The sequence below is a fragment of the Oncorhynchus keta genome, chromosome 2, assembly GCF_023373465.1.
Source record: "Oncorhynchus keta strain PuntledgeMale-10-30-2019 chromosome 2, Oket_V2, whole genome shotgun sequence".
Lineage (NCBI taxonomy): Eukaryota > Metazoa > Chordata > Actinopteri > Salmoniformes > Salmonidae > Oncorhynchus > Oncorhynchus keta.
Genome location: NC_068422.1, coordinates 71,352,344 through 71,373,499, shown reverse-complemented (window position 1 = coordinate 71,373,499; position 21,156 = coordinate 71,352,344). Strand labels below are relative to the sequence as shown.

The window sequence follows — 21,156 nt, the reverse complement described above, 5'->3', positions numbered from 1 at the left end:
TCTCCCGACAATTCTTGCGTTATTCATTGTGTGAATTGTTTGCCCTTTGTTTTTGTTTTTTTTATCAATTCCCCATTACATATGACACCGTAGGCCTAGTAAATGTACCGTTAAACCCTATTGATTTGGTTACATTAATGTTAATGCATGTATTAATTAGTCATTTACCATTATCGTAGAGGAGACATTGTTTGCTACAATTGTGAGAAACACGTTTTGGTTTATTTCATACCATTATTTACACACTCCATGTGAGCAATGAGCATGTGTCTGGTTTCTCCATCTCGTTAATGTCGGCGATGCGTACGCGCCTGAGCATTCATAGAAGTACCTGGCCTGCTTCTCGCAAATGGCAAATGTAGGAAAGTGCCCATTTGGGGGATGTCTGATTGTCTAAACTCGCCACCACTAATAAGCTGGCCTTCTCAGTCATTTCTTATCTTCACCTCACACAGTAAGTCCACATCCAGATTATTATATTTCCTTACAGTATTTAAAAAATATTTCCAACACTCCACCTCAATAATCAGCGTCACTGATATATAGGCTATGGACATGTTGCGCGTATTTGTTTCTATTTTAATTGTCGCCAACGTCATACTACAGCATAGTTGTCGCCTTCATACTTTCCTGGTCAATTCATTATCTTGTAGCCTATCCGGAAAGCCTAAGGTAGGCCTAAGTTTTTTCATACGTTTTAAGGAAAGGATAAATATTTGCTCGTGTCTGACATATGCTGGTGGCTTTGATTGATGCGGGTTCTTTTCAGGGGAAGTTTGGAGAACCTTACAATTTATCCTACCAATCTGCAGGACAGTTATTTATTACGTGCATTATTGTGAAAGTTTCATTTCAATAACATTTTAATTTCTAAAATCATTGTCATGTGGTTAACCTTTTTGGGATAGGGGGCAACATTTTCACTTTTGGATGAATAGCGTGCCCAGAGTGAACTGCCTCCTACTCTGTCCCAGATGCTAACATATGCATATTATTGTTAGTATTGGATAGAAACTGTTTGAATGATGTCTGAGTATAACAGAACTCATATGGCAGGCGAAAACCTGAGAAAAATGCAACCAGGAAGTGGGAAATCTGAGGTTTATAGTTTTTCAACTCAGCCCCCATTGAAGATACAGGGTGATATTAGTTATGTTTCAGTTCCCAAGGCTTCCACTAGTTGTCAACAGTATTTAGAATCTGTTTTGATGATTCTACTCTAAAGGACGGGCTCATAAGGGCTCTTTGAGTGAGTGGTCTGGCAGAGTGCCACAGCCTCGGTCTGGCACGCTCACGTGAAAAGGTAGCTACGTTCCACTTCATTTGTACAGACAAAGGAATTGTCTGGTTGGAACATTAATGAAGTTTTATGTTAAAAACATCCTAAAGACTGGTTCCATACTTAAGTTGGCATGTTTCTACCGGCTGTAACGGAACTTTTTGAACTTTTTGTCCGATGTTCAGCGCGACCTGAAGCCACTTTTGGATTTGTTTACCAAACGCCCTAACAAAAAGAAGATATTTGGACATAACTGATGGACATTATCGAACAAATCAAAACATTTATGGTGGAACTGAGATTCCTGGGAGTGCATTCTGATGAAGATCAAAGGTAAGTGAATATTTAAAATGCTATTTCTGAGTAATGTTGACTACCCAATATGGCGGGTATCTTTTTGGCTGCTTTGTTGTCTAAAGGCTGTACTCCGATTATTGCATGGTTTGCTTTCTCCGTAAAGTTTTTTTGAAATCTGACACAGCGGTTGCATTAAGGAGAAGTTTATCTAAAGTTTCATGTATAATAGTCAAATCTTTATCAATGTTTATTATGAGTATTTCTGTAAATTGATGTGGCTCTCTCCAATATAAACTCCGATTTTTGTATATAAATATGAATTTTATCAAACAAAACATACATGTATTGTGTAAGATGGAGTCCTATGAGTGTCATCTGATGACGATCATCAAAGGTTAGTGATTCATTTTCTCTCCATTTCTGCTTTTTGTGACTCCTCTCTTTGGCTAGACAAAATGGCTGTGTTTTTCTGTGGCTTGGTGGTGACCTAACAATCGTTTGTGGTGCTTTCGCTGTAAATCCTTTTTCAAATCAGACTCTGTGGCTGGATTAATGAGAATTTTATCATTAAAATGGTGTAAAATACTTGTATGCTTGAGGAATTTGAATTTGGCGCCCTGCACTTTCACTGGCTGTTGCGGAACCCCAGTCCTAGATAGGTTAATCATAAAATGAAGAAAAATTCCAAATTCCAAAAATAAAAGTTCAAATTCAACTAAGGCGAGAGCACCAGCCTCTGCCATGTGGACACATTGATACGCTGTGGTCCACTGGCGACTAAAGAAATGAACGCATAGAACTCAGAGATGGCCTATTAGACCAGTGCAGCAGTAGGCCTATAACTTCCATTGTCAACGAAGGAAAATACATAGGCCTAAAGCAGAAAAATAAAAACAGAAAATATCCTGTTAAATTCTGGTTATTACATTCATCTCTCTACTCCACCTCCCTGCCTCACTTTGACTTGAGCTATTGCTAGTGAAGTGCAACATTGTATCAAATCATCAACTGGGTTCGGCCAGAAGCTGGTGCTAGCGAATTTGAAACATTGTATCAACTAGCTTATTCTGGGCCTCCAGTGAGCTCGGGACAGATTACTTTTTTAAATGACGTTTCCACTGGATATATGGAATTTTCAGATCATGATATTTTGCTCTTTCACACTGAGGCTTGGTGATTAGAGGCCCGGGAGTGTTGGAAAGATTTGTCATATACTAAAAGGAACTATCTTTTGCAATACATGTGAGAAAAACAGACTTCGTTAACATTGTGTGAGGTGAAGAAAAAAATTGCTGGGAAGCTCAGCTTATTAGTGGTAGAGGTGGTGAGTCATAAAAGAAATCAGACATTGCCAAATGGGCACTTTCCTACATTTTGCACGTAGCAGGCGGTGAGAACGGTAAATAATACACGCATTCACAGAAATCAATATAACCAAATGACAGGGATTAACATTAAATTGCCTGTTTTTCAAACGCGAGGCTACCACATGGGCATTCGTAAAAATGCATTGCAGGCCGACACTGTATAGCCTAGGCTACTATTCTACTTGGCAGGGATAGGAGGGCGGCAATTTTTCTTTCTCGCCTAGGGCGGCATATCAGTCAGAGCTGGGCCTGATCAGCATGGATTAGTATACAAATTAAGAAACTATTCAGTATCAAATTATACCATGCCAGGTTGGAGAGGATTGGCACATTGTCCACGACACATTAGTTCATTATAGGCCTCAGAGCCAGAACAACCTTGTCGACTGCTGTTGAATAATAACAAAGTATAAAAGAATGCCCACATAAAATATTTTTACTAAAGTGCCATAGGAGAGGAGATGTAGAAAGTTGAATAGACAGACTGAGTTAGCAAAACAATTGCTTAAATCATTAGCACACCTTTATCTACATGAAAATAAAGTTAATAAAAATAAAATAAATCCTAAAATGGATGTAAGTCTATTTAAACCGTTTTGAGGGTTATTTTATGGTCAAGGTCTTTATCCATAACCTTTAGTTACACGGTTATTCAATTACTGTCACAGCCTTCTACACACATCCCTGTCAGATGTGAGGAGAGGTGACCCAGCGTGTTTCGTGTGTTTGTGAGTGTGTGCGGTCATTTGTGTCCCCTCAGCACATCTGGCTCTAGTTACAGCACTTGTGACCTGTGAGTGGTTCACCTCAGTCCTTCAGCCCTGACCCATCCCTGTCCTGAGAGGGAACAGGGGAATAACAGACAGTTAAGTTCCCCTGGCTCGTCTCTGGTCCCTGGCCCCTCTGGTCCCTGGCGATCTGGGTGTCCACTCCTCTGATGTCGGCTCCAGATGGCCGCCTGCTGACCAGCTGGCTTTTCTTGTTTGGGAGTCAGGGTGCGGCCATCCCAGCCCAGCTCTGTCCAGAGGTTTACGTCATACTCAGGTCATGTCTCTTAACTACACAGCACCAAACAAGAGCAGCTTTTGCAATGCAATGCATTTCCCTCGACTACTGACTTTACTCACGGGCCAAGTTGAGGATGGTTTTGCAGATGTTGAAAGGTCATTTACCTTTTAAATAATGCTCTGCCTTCAGGCTCATCACCAAAAAGGTTACAAAAAGTTATACGTGTTACAAAAACATCAAAATGTCCCATGCCTCAACTCCAACTCTGGAGCAAAACAAAGTTGATTCCACCATTCGCAAGATGCCAGAGACACTTTGAGGAATATCTTTACACTGTAATGAATGTCAGGGGGCGCAGCAGAGAGGGGGATGGGCACTCGTCTATAGGGAGCAACAAAGGCCAAAGACAATGCAGAGGTAAACTGTTAACCACCAAAACAGGTGGGAGGAGAAAGTTTCTCTGCACTACGAGACCGGCCAACTCCCATGGTTAGGTCTGAGGGCCAACTCCCATGGTTAGGTCTGAGGGCCAACTCCCATGGTTAGGTCTGAGGGCCAACTCCCATGGTTAGGTCTGAGGGCCAACTCCCATGGTTAGGTCTGAGGGCCAACTCCCATGGTTAGGTCTGAGGGCCAACTCCCATGGTTAGGTCTGAGGGCCAACTCCCATGGTTAGGTCTGAGGGCCAACTCCCATGGTTAGGTCTGAGGGCCAACTCCCATGGTTAGGTCTGAGGGCCAACTCCCATGGTTAGGTCTGAGGGCCAACTCCCATGGTTAGGTCTGAGGGCCAACTCCCATGGTTAGGTCTGAGGGCCAACTCCCATGGTTAGGTCTGAGGGCCAACTCCCATGGTTAGGTCTGAGGGCCAACTCCCATGGTTAGGTCTGAGGGCCAACTCCCATGGTTAGGTCTGAGGGCCAACTCCAATGGTTAGGTCTGAGGGCCAACTCCCATGGTTAGGTCTGAGGGCCAACTCCCATGGTTAGGTCTAAGGGCCAACTCCCATGGTTAGGTCTAAGGGCCAACTCCCATGGTTAGGTCTAAGGGCCAACTCCCATGGTTAGGTCTAAGGGCCAACTCCCATGGTTAGGTCTAAGGGCCAACTCCCATGGTTAGGTCTAAGGGCCAACTCCCATGGTTAGGTCTAAGGGCCAACTCCCATGGTTAGGTCTAAGGGCCAACTCCCATGGTTAGGTCTAAGGGCCAACTCCCATGGTTAGGTCTAAGGGCCAACTCCCATGGTTAGGTCTAAGGGCCAACTCCCATGGTTAGGTCTAAGGGCCAACTCCCATGGTTAGGTCTAAGGGCCAACTCCCATGGTTAGGTCTAAAAGCCACAGTCGCGGTGATATTACGGCAATTCAAATCTGCAGTCTAAGAGGCATCCTGCTCTGGCTGTATAGAAGCTGCACGCCTCCTTAGACCAGTCAGCTCTCATTGGCTAAAGTAGGCCACAGCCGAGTTTACAGCACAGTCACAGGCCTGTTAAAGATTGACACAGCGATTGCACAAGTGTGCCATGTCACAAAACACTGCAAAGCCATAATGCAATACTTACCACAGCAGATCTATAGCCAAAGTGTTTCCAATAGTCTCTCCAACCAAGGGAGTGGTAACTCGTAAGCCAACAAAGTCACCTTACCACACCACAATGGGCGCTAACAGTTTCTCCTAAAAAAACATATCATGAGAGAGTCCTTGTGTTCAGGCTGTGAGAGGAAAGGGGGAGTAGGGGTTGAAGAGGAGTTTGTGTTTGAGAGAGGTTGTATGAAGAGGGGTGAGTGAGCATGATATGGGTGAGTTCAGTTATGTTTAGGACCTGAACTGGTGCTGTGCACAGGAGAAAGCACCTTTGTGGAGTCGAGCTGAATTCTGCCTAGTGGGGCCTCAAAGCCCATCAGCGCGCCATTTTCTCTGTGTCGCCCTCTCCCAATAACCTCCTCATTCCTTGCTCTCCAGCAAATCACTTCAAACCCCTTTTGCCTCCCAGTCAATAGCCTGGACTCCCCAGGGACCAATTATGGGCTGTGTGAGTCCAGCATCTCCTATTCGAGCCTGAGGTTCTGTTCCACATTAGCCATAGCTACATTTTAGGGGGCTAGAGAAAGCATCAAGAGTAAAACAAAAAGGGTCACAGATGATTTATGGCTGGTGGAGTGGCTCAGGTCCAGCAGCTAGTAGAGAGACTTGAAGAGTTGGAAACACACACAGTTCCCATGAACACTGGATTATATTTATATCGTTCTAGATTGCCCTCTGTCCGATTTGAGACATGGTAAAGCTATTTATCAAAAACAACTTCGTTCAAAATAGCAAAGAGTGTGCTACACAGTGTTTTTCTGCAGCGGCAAGCTTTCATCTGTCCTCACTGTCACCAGGCCTGGTGATTTACAGTAGGTGCAGAGAGTTCTGGCACTGCACTACAATATGCCCATGGACATTTGGAACAAAAAGTAATTTGGCACCGCTGCAATGCGCACTTACAATCGTCTAGTCCTCATTGTCCAGCTCTATGCCAGAGATCATCTGCTAAAGAGATGAGCATGCGGATGTGTTGTGCATTACCTTGCATGAAAATGATCTTGTCGTTTCGCACAATCACAAGATCAAAACAAATGTAAATGCACTGGGAAGGAGACAGAGCAGAGACACTTCTGACAACAGAACAGAGAAGTCTAGAGCAAAAACAAGAACTATACAGATGGGGAATCTAACAGATAAACACTCCGGATGCCTGTGGTGCACAGATAGGCCTCCAGTCTTGCTACATGTAGTGTATAGGCCTTAGCTTGCCATAGTTAGCCATGCCTTTAGGATATCGACATCAATATTTCCCAGGGCAATTAAACAATAACAGAATTACACTTAGAATCCCATTTTTCACTTTAAAATGTATGCCAAAGAAAAAACATAAATTTCAATGTTTAACAAACCATAACTCTAAAACACAAGGACCACTGAACAATTTACACAGAACATTTCACAAAAACACAATTACTGGAAGAACTGTGCAGATGCAAAGTTTGGTAACAGGATTACAGATTTATTTTCCTCTCCAAAAACTAAAATATATCTGCTACGAATTAATATTAAGTCTGCAGAAAGAATGGGTTGTCAGCTATGACATGACACCGAACTATAGTCGAAGTGTATTTACATCTGGTAACAGAATTATAACATTGGTCCCTGAGCTGTACTATACAGATATTCATAATTATGGATATCATTATCTTCATGGTGATGTAGCCTGAATTGGTACACAAAGGTAGAAATTTTGGGGAAATATTTCAATTATTTGGGTATTAATCTACACACTGGCTATTATTATAATGAGCTCCGTCCCCAAACAAGACCACATTTGGTTGGCCCGGACCAGACCAAATCTGAACCAATCATATACATCTGTTTTTCACAAGCTTGAACATCACAGAGTAGAGTACAGTAGATATATTCAGTATAGTACATTATACTGTACTCCACTCCAGTGTGCACTGCTGTGCTGTGCAAACTTGTGAAACAGACGTCTATGATTGGTTCAGATTTGGTCCGGCCAGGGTGGATTGACCAAATTTCAATGAACTACTTTTCAACATCCATGGACATCCAGTGTCTGTCGGTGAAGATGCTTGTCACAGCAAATAAAGAGGGCAGGTAAGTAGGTGCATGCAGCTCAGACGCCGATTGCATGGCACGTCATTTACTGTCACCAACTGACAGATTGTTGTAACATATGTGGTTAGCTGATAAAATACCCATCTAGGCGTTGTAAGATCTGGCAGGCATCAGCAATGTGGAGGCAGAGGAACGTGCCCATTAACTGGAGAGAGAAGAGGGAGAGCAGCAGAGAGAGAAAGAGTGTAAGAGTGAGAGGGAGGGATTGTCCAGATTCTCACAGTCTTGCTTTGACCACCAGACAAAAGGGAAAAAAAATATAGAAAATATAAAAGTTATGAGCTGAATATAACAGTATGCCAGTGGAAGGAAGGACAGTAGCAGGTGACCCAACTGTGGTTTGTGACTACTATCATTTCCCATTGTAGCCAATTAAATTGCAGTAATTCCGTTATTGCAGTAATTGCGTTACTGATAAGCCTTTGCTTATTCCTAATTTGTAGGATGGAAAATGGTTGAAAATTGTATATGCTTTAATTTCTCAAAAAGTCTACACCTTCATTTGACATGAGCCTATGAACTTCACATGTTGATACTCATGGGGCATTTTAGATGGAATTGCCCCCTTTAACACTAATCCCGCCCAGTCATGGTGCTGTTCTGTACCAGCACTGATTAGAATCAGCCCATCTCACGATGGCAGAGATGGACTTCCCCATTAGATCATGTATGGGTTTAATGCTAGGCCTTGTGGTTCCACGTAGTACAGAAGGGATAGAGTACTCTTAACACACAGGCACAGAGTTGGAGGTTCAACCAATGAAATTAACTGGAGGCTCCTGTTCTTATTATCATAAAGATGAAGAGATTTGACCTTCTCTAATAAGAGTACCCCACCTTGCACTTCCTCATCCTAGCTTACACCCTGAACACAGGAAGCGTTCACAACAGCCATTAGTGACAGAAACCACAGTGCTCTTTGAGAAAAAAGGAAACGGCAGGGTTCTGAGAAACGCTGGATTCTACTTTGATGTGCGTGTGCAGGAAACAATGAGGCATTTATTTATTAATCAGCTTCCTTCCCACATCTGTCTATAAATAATCAAAAGAAGAAGAAAATAGGATAGAAAAGGGAGATTTTGTTGAAGATCTGTACACCAGTAGCAAGGCATTTGCATCTCTTCTCGAAAAGGGAAACAGCACAAACCTGTTCTAAATTCCTGGGAACTATGAAAGTAGGTGGAGAAAAGAAAGACATCCATCATGCAAACACTGCTTTTCAAACACCTCTCAACTTCATATACAAGTGTGTAACTTCTGCCAGTCGACTTACCCCAACCCAATGACGGTGCCAGAAGGTCACCCATGTTATAAAAGCCAGGGTGAAAATCACTCTATAATGACAGTAATTGACTGTGGATAGATGTGTTTAATCAGGATTAGGTAGAAAGAGGACCAGAGAGATGAGACCATTAAGCCAGGCAGGGGCAGTAAACCACACGAGACGAGGTGAGCCCCAGAAATAGCAGACTATTCCAGCAGAGGGACAGATTTAACACCAGGACTCAAGCCTCAACAACATCACAGGCTTTATGAGCTTCAGGCATGATGGAGTAGAGACGTCTCAGGCATGATGGAGTAGAGACGTCTCAGGCATGATGGAGTAGAGACGTCTCAGGCATGATGGAGTAGAGACGTCTCAGGCAGGCAAGACACAGAGCTTAGGCAAAACACCCAAAATTGAGAAACGCCAACTACCGCAGTACACCTGCATTGTCAGAGAGCTCTAGCAAGCAACGAGAAAAATTATATATTCTCGGGCCATTTGGCCAACTATCAAATCCACTTTTAACAGTGAAATTAGAAAAAGGTGCTTGTGTTTTTAACAGAGACATCAGTGGCTCATTGCTGTAAAAAAAACAGCCAGGGGCCAGAGCTGCTGAGTCCCAGGGGTGGAGGGTAACTCTACAGGGACAATCAGTGGGGGGGGGGGGTCATAAAACCCCCTCAGCTGCAGCCTGTGATCCCCCTGCCCTCCCTCCACTTCAATACAACACCTGCACACACCAGCCCCACACCACAGCTGGGGCATGCCATTCCTCACCAGGTCCTGTTCACGCAACCCTCTTTTCCTTCACCATCAGTCCAAGAAAGGCACAATCACTGCTTTGATTAGAGATCTACTACAATTGCTTTTGCACAATGACTGGCGACGGAGGCCTCACTGCATCAGGAAGATCATTAAGTACAGCTATTTCAATAGAGAATCTCTCTGCATGATGGTATTATTGCATTTCTGCATGATCGTTTCATCTCCTTCCAGATACGGCACATAAATGATGTACTGTTGGCTGAACATATGTGACTGTTCCATGTAGTACGGTGTAGTCATGGTTCTGTATGGCCCAAGTCCTTGCAGCTGTGGGCTCAAGCCATGGCCTTCTATACAGCTAGATAAAGCAGATGAATACATACTCACACTGATCCACATGGTAATGAGATGAGTCTGGAAGGCCTTCAAAATACAGACGGACGGAACACCCCCAGCATGACCTTACCCCACACACACACACACCACCTATGGAGAGTTCAGCACCCGCCGTCCGACTCGCTGCTCTACACCCCAGCACCTCCTCGTAAATGTAAAACGCTGCTCCCTTCATTACCATACTCCAATCATCTCACACTTCATTCAGCCAAGCAGGCCGTACAGAGCTCCTCGCTCCCTCTCACTCTTAGTGCCCAGTTGGCCCCCTCTCCTTTGCCTAATGGTCTATTTTAATGAGTGGGGGGGCTGCACACATTGCATCAACAGCCCATCAAGTCATCAACCTTGCCTGATGCCGTTTGTGGCCTTGCCTTGTCCACAAAACAAACACCGCTGTCGTCAGTGCTGCTCTAGGTGCGATGTTCAATCTTCCAGGGACACATTGGCTGGGAATTTCTACGTTTGCAGGTTTCATGCCACGTCACCCTGTGAAAGGCCTTTTCCTCCCGGCAGGTTTATGATTTGGGTCTGAGAGAGTTAAGGTCACGCAGTGCGTCACCAAGCTGATAAAGAGACAGAGGATGAGGCATGTAGAAACTACTAGTGAGGTGGCTGATCTGGGTGTCAAGATAATGTGTTTACAACAGCCTATGCAGATGTCAAAACACTGTGGTTTTCCTGTAGCCACGTTGGAGGTGGTAGCGTTATATTATCACACACACAGTGACTGAGTACTTACTAGCAGTGTGAAAGCTAACAGCATGACAAGGGTCAACTTTGTCCTCTAACTGGAGCCCACTGCAATTGAGTAAACATGAAGGCCAAATATATACCATTAGACGGGGTGCAACCACCACAGAAGTGCCACGCTCCTATTGAGGAAGTTGGCTGCCTTATTACTCAAGAGTCCCGAGGGCAATGGAAGAGCAATCTGTGTGGTATTGGAGTCTGAGAAGACTCCAATACCACACTGCTGCGGAGAGAAAACTGTAACTACATTTCAGACTCCATTTCCAGACAACTCTAAAGTGGAGGACAAGAGCTTATAAAAGCTGAAGTGTTGTGATTACAGCATGTCCCTCCCCGCTGTAGGTCTGGGGCTGGGCCAGGTATAACCATGTAGAGAAAATAGTGTTGTTTTTTGCCAGAGCAAAAGGTCAGAGTAAAGCACATTAGCTGAGTAGAGTTACTGATCTGACCAATGAGGCTTGGCTAAACTTGGCTTTGGTCAGCCGAACGGAGGCCCAAAACTTTTCACCATTTTGGCTCAAAACAGCTTTTTAAGTCTCCAACATGTTCAGATCCCTTTATGGTGATGGGACAAATCTACTCAGCAGTCATACAGACAGACGCCCACACACAGCTCACAGTTTCCTGGACACAGTCTGAGTAAGTGTCTCTAATGGTCATGTCTGGATTCCTTACTCCCTTATGGCTAACACATAGTTAATGGCTTCCCAGTAATCACAGTAAAAACAAGGCCATTGGACATTTCACAGTAAGATTACTGAATAGTTTGCAACATTCCTGTTGATCGGTAAGAAATGCTGTCGGAATACAGTGAGGTGGCTGATCTGGGTGCCCTAATCAAAAATGGATGCCCTGTGAAGAGTGGTGGGGTATAGTCTTTAAAATGGAGAAGCCTAACATCTGTCAACAGAGAGACCCACAGTCCAAGCCTGCCCCAGGGCAGGAAGCCTGGCTTTGTAAACGACCAAGCTCTTCAATTACTGTCATATCACACAAGGGAAAGAGGGGTCAGCTGATGTGGAAGAAGGAGTAACAATCCCATACCTCGCCCCCCAAATATCCACTACTGTCCCTGGTTGACCGACTGCTACAGAGGTAAACTAAGCTAAGCTCAGGGACTGCGGTTGAAAATTAGCCGGCTGGCTAAAACAGGCACTTTTACTGAAACGTTGATTAATGTGCACTGTCCCTGTAAAAATAAAATAAACTCAAACTACCACGTTAGGTCCGGTCACCGGTCACACTGGCAGGGCAGGCTGATTAAACGCTCCTTCAATTCCCTCAGAAGGAAGAATTACTGCGTCCCCCTTTCCATGAGAACCAATCAGTAACCCACACGTCAGCCAACAAGCCCACACCACTACCAATTACTGACATTATACACCCACTAAATACAAACTAGGAGTCAGTGTGAGGGAAGGTTTATCGTCTGACCTTCCCATAGCCCAAAATATAATCTGTTCATGGATGCAATGTAAACATATTATAAAGAACACTAAAAATATATAATATTTTCTTGCAACCATTTGTGTTTGCTCACTAGCTAGTGATTTCACAATCCTCCCCAGTTATTTTCCCAACATATTAAGCAATCTTATTTCATCTCTCTCTGATGAGTTTTCAGAAACCATTGATAGATGTCCCCCCCCATTTGCAACCTTTATTGAGTTGGTCTGAGCTCTAAAACGGGCTAAGCTGATGTTTACTATGTGGTTCAGATCATTATTTGATAAATCAACATTATTGCCCATGGCATGAGTATGAAACAGACCTTTAGGCAAAAGGGCATTTTAAAGGAAATTGACTTACAGCCACTACATTTCCAAACTAGGCAGCATACAAAATAAATCTGTATGGAAACTATTACATAGACATGTCAGAATGATAAAAAACCTAACGGTATCACCTTATGTCACCAGAATAATTATTATCTTACACTCTGATATTTTCCATGACCAGATGAATCATCGAATGATCTCTAACTGGATGCTGTGAGATTTAGTTGCCTAGCAGGATACAGGCTAACCAGGAAGAAGCTATAAAAGTTACATGTGAAATGGATGCAGAAAGACAGAGGCAAAAAAACGAAGTAATTATATTCATCATGCCCACATTGAAGTCTTCTGATGGAGCAACCAGAGAATATAATTGGCCCACTTACAACCAGAGAATATAATGGCCCACTTACAAACAGGAAATGTTTCATTTCTTGCACCCCCCCCCCCCCAAGGAGAGTTTAATTAATCATAGATTGTCCTCGAAACGGAAGGAGGGAGAGGAAAAGTGAAAACCTAAACCCTGGTGGTGTTGCTCATTGGATCGGAGTCCCATTCCTGTCACTGCCTGTTAGTCTTCCCTCAGCCGCACTGTGCAATTCATAGTTCAAAGTCCCATCTCACCCACGCTCTGATTGGGCGTTCCAGTCAGGAGGCTCCTATAGGATAAACTGTTCCTGTCAAACACATAGCTCAGCTATGCAAACAATGCCACAACACAACACATTGAGGAGAAGACAGGGAGTAAGTTCTGTTAATGCCACATGAAATGTACCATGACTTGCCTCTCATCTGCAACAAAGGAAGACCACCACAGAAAAAAGTTTGTGGGATGTTTAATTGAACAGAAATTGAAAAGCATGAAAGACTGTTAGTGTTGAGGATGCTAACATGTCAGAGAGATGGCAGGGGGGGCTCCTCCCCTTAAGCAATGAGATCAAAGCTGTGTGAAAAGCAGAGTGATGCTTTCAGGACAATGCAGAAATTTCCAGACACACACAGGTGTATCATTCAAGCATTTCACTACACCCACAATAACATCTGCTAAACACGTGTATGTGAACAATAGAATGTGATTTGATTCATATGGAGGTTGTGGTCAGCCACTCTCAGTAAGAGAGTAACAGAAGAGGCATCTTACCCAGAAAGGCAATGCTGCAGTCGTTCAGGTAACTGTGTTTAGTCTGTTTGGGTGAGTCATTTCTCTGGAATGGATGAACTGAAACTCAACAGTCATCAAGGGGTTTCTATAAGGACCACTGCCTATGGTAAACTAATATTTATCCTAAATCTACAGAAGATGCACTGCTATTTACAAGTTATATGGGAAATAAATATCTAACACTGTCAATATTACTCCGATATATAATATTTTTTTTAAAGATCAGTATTTTTTCTGCTATAGCAAAGTGATATAATTAAATTGGTTCCAAGTGTCTGAAGCTGGCATCTTCCAAGTCTAATAAATATTTAAGCCAATTTAAGGTCAGGTATTTTGGCACTAAAAGGCAATGTGGGAAAAGCGGTCTAGAGCAGCACTTTCTGCAGTAGATGTTCCCTAATTATTCACTTAGACAAAACACACAGAGACAAACAAAAGAGGGTGAAGAATCCCCAACAACTCACATTGCCATGGTTGACGAAGCCGTGTTTACTGGCAATGAGGTCAGCCTCGTGTGGTCCTCCAGCGATGTGGACAGCCCATGTGTTGGTGTAAACCCTCTGACCAAGGGCCATGCCCAGCCCAGACACCAGCAGGAGCCCCAACAGCAGCCGCTCAGTAAGCCGGGACCAGGGGCCCATGGAGGAGGATGGAAGGCCCAGAGCCATGGGGTCCTACAGCAGCGCAGTCCCTGAGCTCAGCGTCTTTATGATAGGCCGGGGGGACAAACAGGGGTGGAGAGAGACCGCACAGGACAGTCACTGCACCTGGGATCACCGAGAAGAAGAGAGAGAGAGAGTTAGAAACATGTAGCAGAGCTCAGCACAATGAGAACAACAACTCTTACAACTTCTATTCAGAGTGCTGTAATAGTGAGCTGAAGCAGTATGTATTGTCAGAGAGACGTCAATCCTGCCAAGGTTTGCTCACTTGTTACATTGCAACAGCATTACAAAAGGAGAGCGGAGTGATGTGAAGATATCAAAATTTACAGGGGAACAATACCAGATTAACAACAGACTGTAATTACTTTTGGAGGTAAAGGAGTCCAAGGTCCTTACTTCTCCCTTTCAGTGAAGCTATGACAATTAAATACGTATTGTATTTGGAGTTACAAAAGGCACTTTGAAAGAAAACAAGAATCATTAGTTGAAGGAAACAGAGTCCATACCAATTTCTATAGCATGAAAATGTTGATTGCAAATGCAGACGGTTTGTGTGTGGCAGACTTTTCAGCCTGTTCACCTGACAAACTAGTAACAAATCCAGAATTATTTCTCTCCTAACTTTGCTTCTTGGCTTTTCTCAGCACTGGAGGTGGTGGAGAAGTGGATGTCTCTTACCATGTATAATGCAAAGCTTATGATCACACATGTACAACTCTACTTCCCCTCTTTTCTGTAAGCCAAGATAGGAGACTTTCGCCCAGCAATGACTAGTCTAGGTTAGACTACTAGTCTAGGTTAGACTACTAGTCTAGGTTAGACTACTACTCTAGGTTAGACTACTACTCTAGGTTAGACTACTACTCTAGGTTAGACTACTACTCTAGGTTAGACTACTACTCTAGGTTAGACTACTACTCTAGGTTAGACTACTACTCTAGGTTCACTAATGAGATGTCAGACAAACTTTTCCAAGTAAAGAACACTGAACAGGAATCATGGGAAGAAAAAACAACTGTCCAATCCCATAGAGATCCCTAACCACTAGTATGAGAGGTGTTCAGAGTGAAACCAATTAAGAAATGTAGCCTGCTGACTTCAGAGAATGTGGTTGAGGCTGCTTTGAGACTTCCGCCCTTCCATTAACTCCCCAAAAAGCTACAAAGAACACTGGCCCTACCTGTTCCTCAACCTTCCAAGAAGACTTTTCATCGAACATAACATTTAATTTCCAGCTCGATCTTTCAAAAGGAAATTGGATGATGATGAGTCACAGAGCGAGTCCAAGAGAGAGAGTGATGGGACGACCAGCTGAAATCTCCCCTATGAGGATGAGTGTTAGCCATTGGCAGTCAGTCAGTTATGAGACCTCAGCTGGGATAGGACTCTGGCTGAGGAACCTTGGAGGCTCAAGTTCCACACAGGAAATTTGAAAGAAGAAAATATGAAAAAAACATGCAAGGCTCGGCTCCCCTTTGAAGCACTTTTGGCACTTGAAACCCAATAAATGCAAATTACAGATAGGCTGGAAAAAAGACTGTCTTGAAATGCAGAAACAAAGCAGAGAGATAGTGTTGCATGGCATGAATATGCTAAATGAGAAGCTGGGTGAAAAATCCTGGAGTATTCAACCCATTAAAGATAAAAATAGCAGACAGAGGTACAAAGTAGCATGGCACAGTTAAAAATCGCTTCAATACTGATCTAGCTATAAAACTACTTCTGACTGCGCCTTTCAGAAAATGTATAGGGATGACAAAATCCCTCCTGACTCATAACTAAATGTTTAAATTTGTACTATAGTATCCTAATTCCATCACAAATAACATTACATAAAATAAACATTTATTCGGGCACACCAAAACTTCTTTGTGCCCAAAGATTTATGATCCACTTGCAGAATTATATGCAATGCTAAAGACACAATGCAGAGGAGAGGTCGAACGATTAAATTGGCATGGACGATTAATTAGGGCCGATTTCAAGTTCATAACAAATCAGTATTACGCCGATTACATTGCAATCCACGAGGAGACTGCGTGGCAGGTTGACCACCTGTTACACAAGCGCAGCAAGGAGCCAAAGTAAGTTGCTAGCTAGCATTAAACTTATCTTATAAAAAACAATCAATATTAACATAATCACTAGTTAACTACACATGGTTGTCCTGTGTTGCATATAATCAATGCGGTGCCTGTTAATTTATCATCGAATCACAGCCTACTTCGCCAAACGGGTGATGATTTAACAAAAGCGCTTTCGCGTCAGGGTGTATGCAGTAGTTTGGGCCCCTTGGCTCGTTGCGAACTGTGTGAAGACCATTTCTTCCTAACAAAGACCGTAATTCATTTTCCAGAATTATACATAATTGTGACATAACATTGAAGGTTGTGCAATGTAACAGGAATATTTAGACTTAGGGTTGCCACCCATTCGACAAAATACGGAACGGTTACGTATTTCACTGAAAGAATAAATGTTTTGTTTTCGAAATAAGTAATTAATATGGTCAAATCCAGAAACCAAGGCTTGTATTTCTGTGTGTTTATTATATTATAATTAAGTCTATGATCTGATATTTGATAGAGCAGTCTGACTGAGCGGTGGTAGACAGCAGCAGGCTCGTAAGCAAACAAACACTTTCCTGTGTTTGCCAGCAGCTCTTCCCGATGCATGAAGCACAGCACTGTTTATGACTTCAAGCCTATCAACTCCCGAGATTGGGCTGGCAATACTATAGTGCCTATAAGAATATCTAACAGTCAAAGGTATATGAAATACAAACGATAGAGAGAAATAGTCCTATAATTCCTCTAATAACTACAACCTAAAACTTCTTACCTGTGAATATTGAAGAGGAACCACCAGCTTTCATATATTCTCATGTTCTGAGCAAGGAACTTAAATGTTAGCTTTCTTACATGGCACATATTGCACTTTTACTTTCTTCTCCAACACTTTGTTTTTGCATTATTTAAACCAAATTGAACATGTTTCATTATTTATTTGAGACTAAATTGATTTTTATTTATGTATTATATTAAGTTAAAATAAGTGTTCATTCAGTATTGTTGTAATTGTCATTATTACAAATACATATAAAATATATATATTTTAAAAACCACGTTTTTTTATTGTTAAAATCAGCCGATTAATCGGTATTGGCTTTTCTTTGGTCCTCCAATAATTGGTATCAGCTTAGAAAAATGATAAATCGGTCGACCTCTAATGCAGAGGTCCGGATTAAGCATTGTCTTAAAACCTGCTCAACCACATGGTCAGAGTGATTAGTTTCTGGCAAAACAACTTGTTAATTGAGCTCAAAAGCAACCAAAACATTACAGTTTAAAGAGGCTACAAACAAGACAAAATAATTATCTGAATTAACCTGGAATGCATCAAATGTTTTCATTCAATGAGAACTTTTCAAAGACCTAGTTGAAATACTAGGGTCTGTGAAATCCATTGGCAGAGTGGCTGTCAAATCCCTGTCCAGTGCTCCAGGCAGTGTGTTCTGTTACAGCTGTTACAATAGACCCGACAAAACATACCCACCTAACAAGCAGCAACATTTCCACTTTATGCAATGCCTTGTTTTGCTGTCGTACTAGCCGGCAACATCATTATATTTTAGAGGGGTTGATGAATCTTTTCATCACTAAACATTTTTTTTTTTAACTCTACAAATAGTACCCATATGAAAACTCTGGTGGAACAACTTCAGCTTTCAGAACGGATGCATTATTCTGACAGAACACTTGGCCAAAACCATCAAATACAAGGCAATTTTAACTAGAAATGGCAGAAAGAACCACACTGTTACAATAGCAGGAATATGCACTGATTGACAGCTCAAGAAACAAGAACCTGACATTCCAAAATGACATTACTAACACTTTCAAGGGGGAAAAAGCTGTAAAATATGCAGCTCACCTTTGAGCTTCAGACTGTTGTTGTGATTCTGATGCAGTTCGATCTGATGCGGAGGCAGCACACACAGACAGAGGTGAGCACCTTCCCCAAGCCTCCCTTTAACGTTCACAGACATGCATGGCTCAAAGTACAACCGCCCCTAGTGACCTCATCTGGGCACTCAACCGTTCAGCCGGAGTTTAATGTCAGTATAAAAACCATACACCGTGGAATAACAAAAGCACAACTACTTTACTGCTCGCAGGAGAAAGTGGGAAACCAGCCATTTTGCTGCCAGTGCTCATAAGTGTTCGCAGAGTAAATGATACCATACGTCAAGGTTTGGCAGCAAATATTATAAAGCTGCACAAGTGTTAACAGATAAATGTGAATCAAAATCAGCAAGTAGTCATACATTTCATAACTCTGCTTGAAATTATCTAAAAAGGGTCACCAAAGGCCAAATGGAAAACACATTACATTCTACAAAGTGTAAGTCAAACTGCAGATGGGGGTGGTGATGCTGCTATTGCCCTTGACAGGAGATAACATTGGCAAACCACGGAGCAGTGCCCAAGGTTAGAATACTTCAGCATTTCCCCTGCCAGAGGTGTCAGGTCTCCCTACTAGCAATCAAAACATGGCCACTGGCTCATGAGTTGAAGAATGGCTAGAAAGTCAAGAAATCTCAAACAGAAACAAACTTTCACAGAGCCCAGTGGTTATTTGCAGAATTTGCATTTTCCCCATAGGCTAATTGGAACCCCGGGAGAGGACTGCTGTGCTTTGACACACACTCTAACACGGAGACATGACGGGGGCACTTAAAAGGTGATAATCACTTGAATACGTGATGAATAAACTACATTTGTATCACAATCCACAAAAAAAGATCCAGGTCCTAAGGTTTTAACATTTACAGCATACTACAATATACTGTCTTCTTGTCTTGAGCTCCTCTAACACTCCATTGTATGTTGCTTGCAGATAATGAATATTATCTGCCACAAGTATTAAATTACCATGAAAAAAATGATCATATACAGTAGCAAAGCGACAGTAATAGCGTTTACTCCGCCGAATAGATCCTTCTTCAAATCATAAGGAGCCAAGCTACAATTCAAATCAAAAAGTATTTCAAGACGTCTTTCTTAATGTTGGTCGCAAAACAGTGAATATCTCCTCTTTTGGCAGTTATACCAGTGAGTCAACATGCCCAGTTAGGCTATAAAATAAAACTTCTGCTCGTGTCTCAAAAAGTTATCCCACGTGTCATTAAACCATTCAAGTTTCATTATATTTTATGACAACAATTGTGGTTCATAGCAGAAATGGCTTATTATTGCTATAAAAAAAGACAACTTACCACAAATGTCCTTGACAACTGCATACAGCTGGGCGATAAACTTCGAATACAAGACGTTCCTGGATCGTCTCCCGCTGGTATTTCAGTAAAGCAACACTGTATCGCGTTATCAGCTACAACTACTTGATACAATGTAGCCTATTGCGATTCTGCGGCGCTCAGAGCACGCGCTCAGAGCACAATTTTCCCTTGTTTAATCCCAGCCTTCTGTTTCTCTGATTTTACCGATTTGGACGGCGATCGGAATATAATTTCACACAAACCCACTCTCACAGAACAACAACAACCGGGATCAACGTCGACGGCGTCATGTTTCAGCTATCGTTAAAGCCAGGCTCGTAATGCCCTTTTGGCGGACACAGACAGTTACAGCCCGAGTGTCTCCGTTGATAGGGACAAGGCAATGCCGATGACAGGCAAAGCACACTCCTCGCACTAAACAACTAGTCTGGCCTCTTCCAGGAACGAAGGTACACCAGTACAAAACACCCCATGAGCGCCTCAATTATCAGGAAACTTTCCAATGCCTTAGGAGGGTTTATTCTGTAGGTTTACCAATTCCCGTTTACATTACGCATGACCCCCTGTCTTCTTCGATATACTAATTAATCGAATATAGTCTTACAACTATCATACTACATTGTTAATGGTTACAAAATAAAATAAAATAAACATGATTATATGAACCCTCTCAAAACAGCTGAGGGGTCCACATCACATAGCCCCTCAGGAAATACGTCATGGCGAACGAGGGCAAGGAGAAAATGCACAGGATTTGGACACACCTACTGCTCAAGAGTAATATACACAGTAGTATAGTGCCATCTGCTGGAATAATCTATAACAAATATTGTCTGCACTGTGTTAATAATTGTTTGTTTTTTTTGTGGGGGGGGGGTAGTGCAAAGACCAGATGTTTTCATTTTGATGAGCATCATATATGCATTATAATATAGCCTATATGCATAACATTGTGGTTTAGGTTTTAAATAATAGGGCCCTCACACACAACCCTAAAACAACCACTACAAATTCGTTTTCAAAAGCTCTGAGCTGAAGAGCCTTCCAAGAAGAACTCAAACGAAGAAAAACCCTTCCACCCCAGTCTTTTAAATTGCCTTTGCCCAGACAAAAACCCACCTGGCTCTGTTGAAGTATACAGCTGCTCAAAGCTTAATTACGCCAGCCTACTCAGCCAATCAACGACATTATTATACTTTTCAATCTGGTCACTTTCATTGGCTTGTCTGATCCAAGGCTAAATACAATTGCAACCCTGTTTGTAAAATAGATTGAAAATGAATTTTGAAAAATGTTTTAATCTTCCACCGAACATTGGTCAGTGGTCGACTCAAATAAAAGTTTAGTTAAAACCTTTAGGAATAATACCTCCATCTTGCGGCTGGTTGGACTACTGGCAGTGATTACGTTCAGCGCAGCCCCTGATCAGTGGTGTTCTAGAATGTTAAATGAA

The 21,156-nt window shown here is 42.5% G+C and overlaps 1 protein-coding gene across 3 annotated transcripts in view; it reads right to left on the bottom strand.

The window, feature by feature from the left end:
* The window catches only part of LOC118362490 (furin-1-like), a 96,507-nt gene extending 75,612 nt beyond the window's left edge, over nt 1–20,895 (bottom strand). Inside the window, exons 1-2 of one of the 3 annotated variants that reach the window (XM_052482203.1) lie at nt 20,823–20,895; nt 14,204–14,506 (exon numbers count right to left, since the gene is read on the bottom strand). In XM_052482203.1, coding sequence (XP_052338163.1) covers nt 14,204–14,407 — 204 coding nt within the window. In that variant the 5' untranslated portion in view covers nt 14,408–14,506; nt 20,823–20,895. Of the gene's footprint in view, nt 1–14,203; nt 14,507–18,337; nt 18,472–19,682; nt 20,460–20,822 lie in introns of those variants that run through there. The other 2 variants (XM_052482199.1, XM_052482201.1) reach the window with 2 other exon arrangements.
* Between the last annotated feature and the right edge of the window lie 261 nt (nt 20,896–21,156).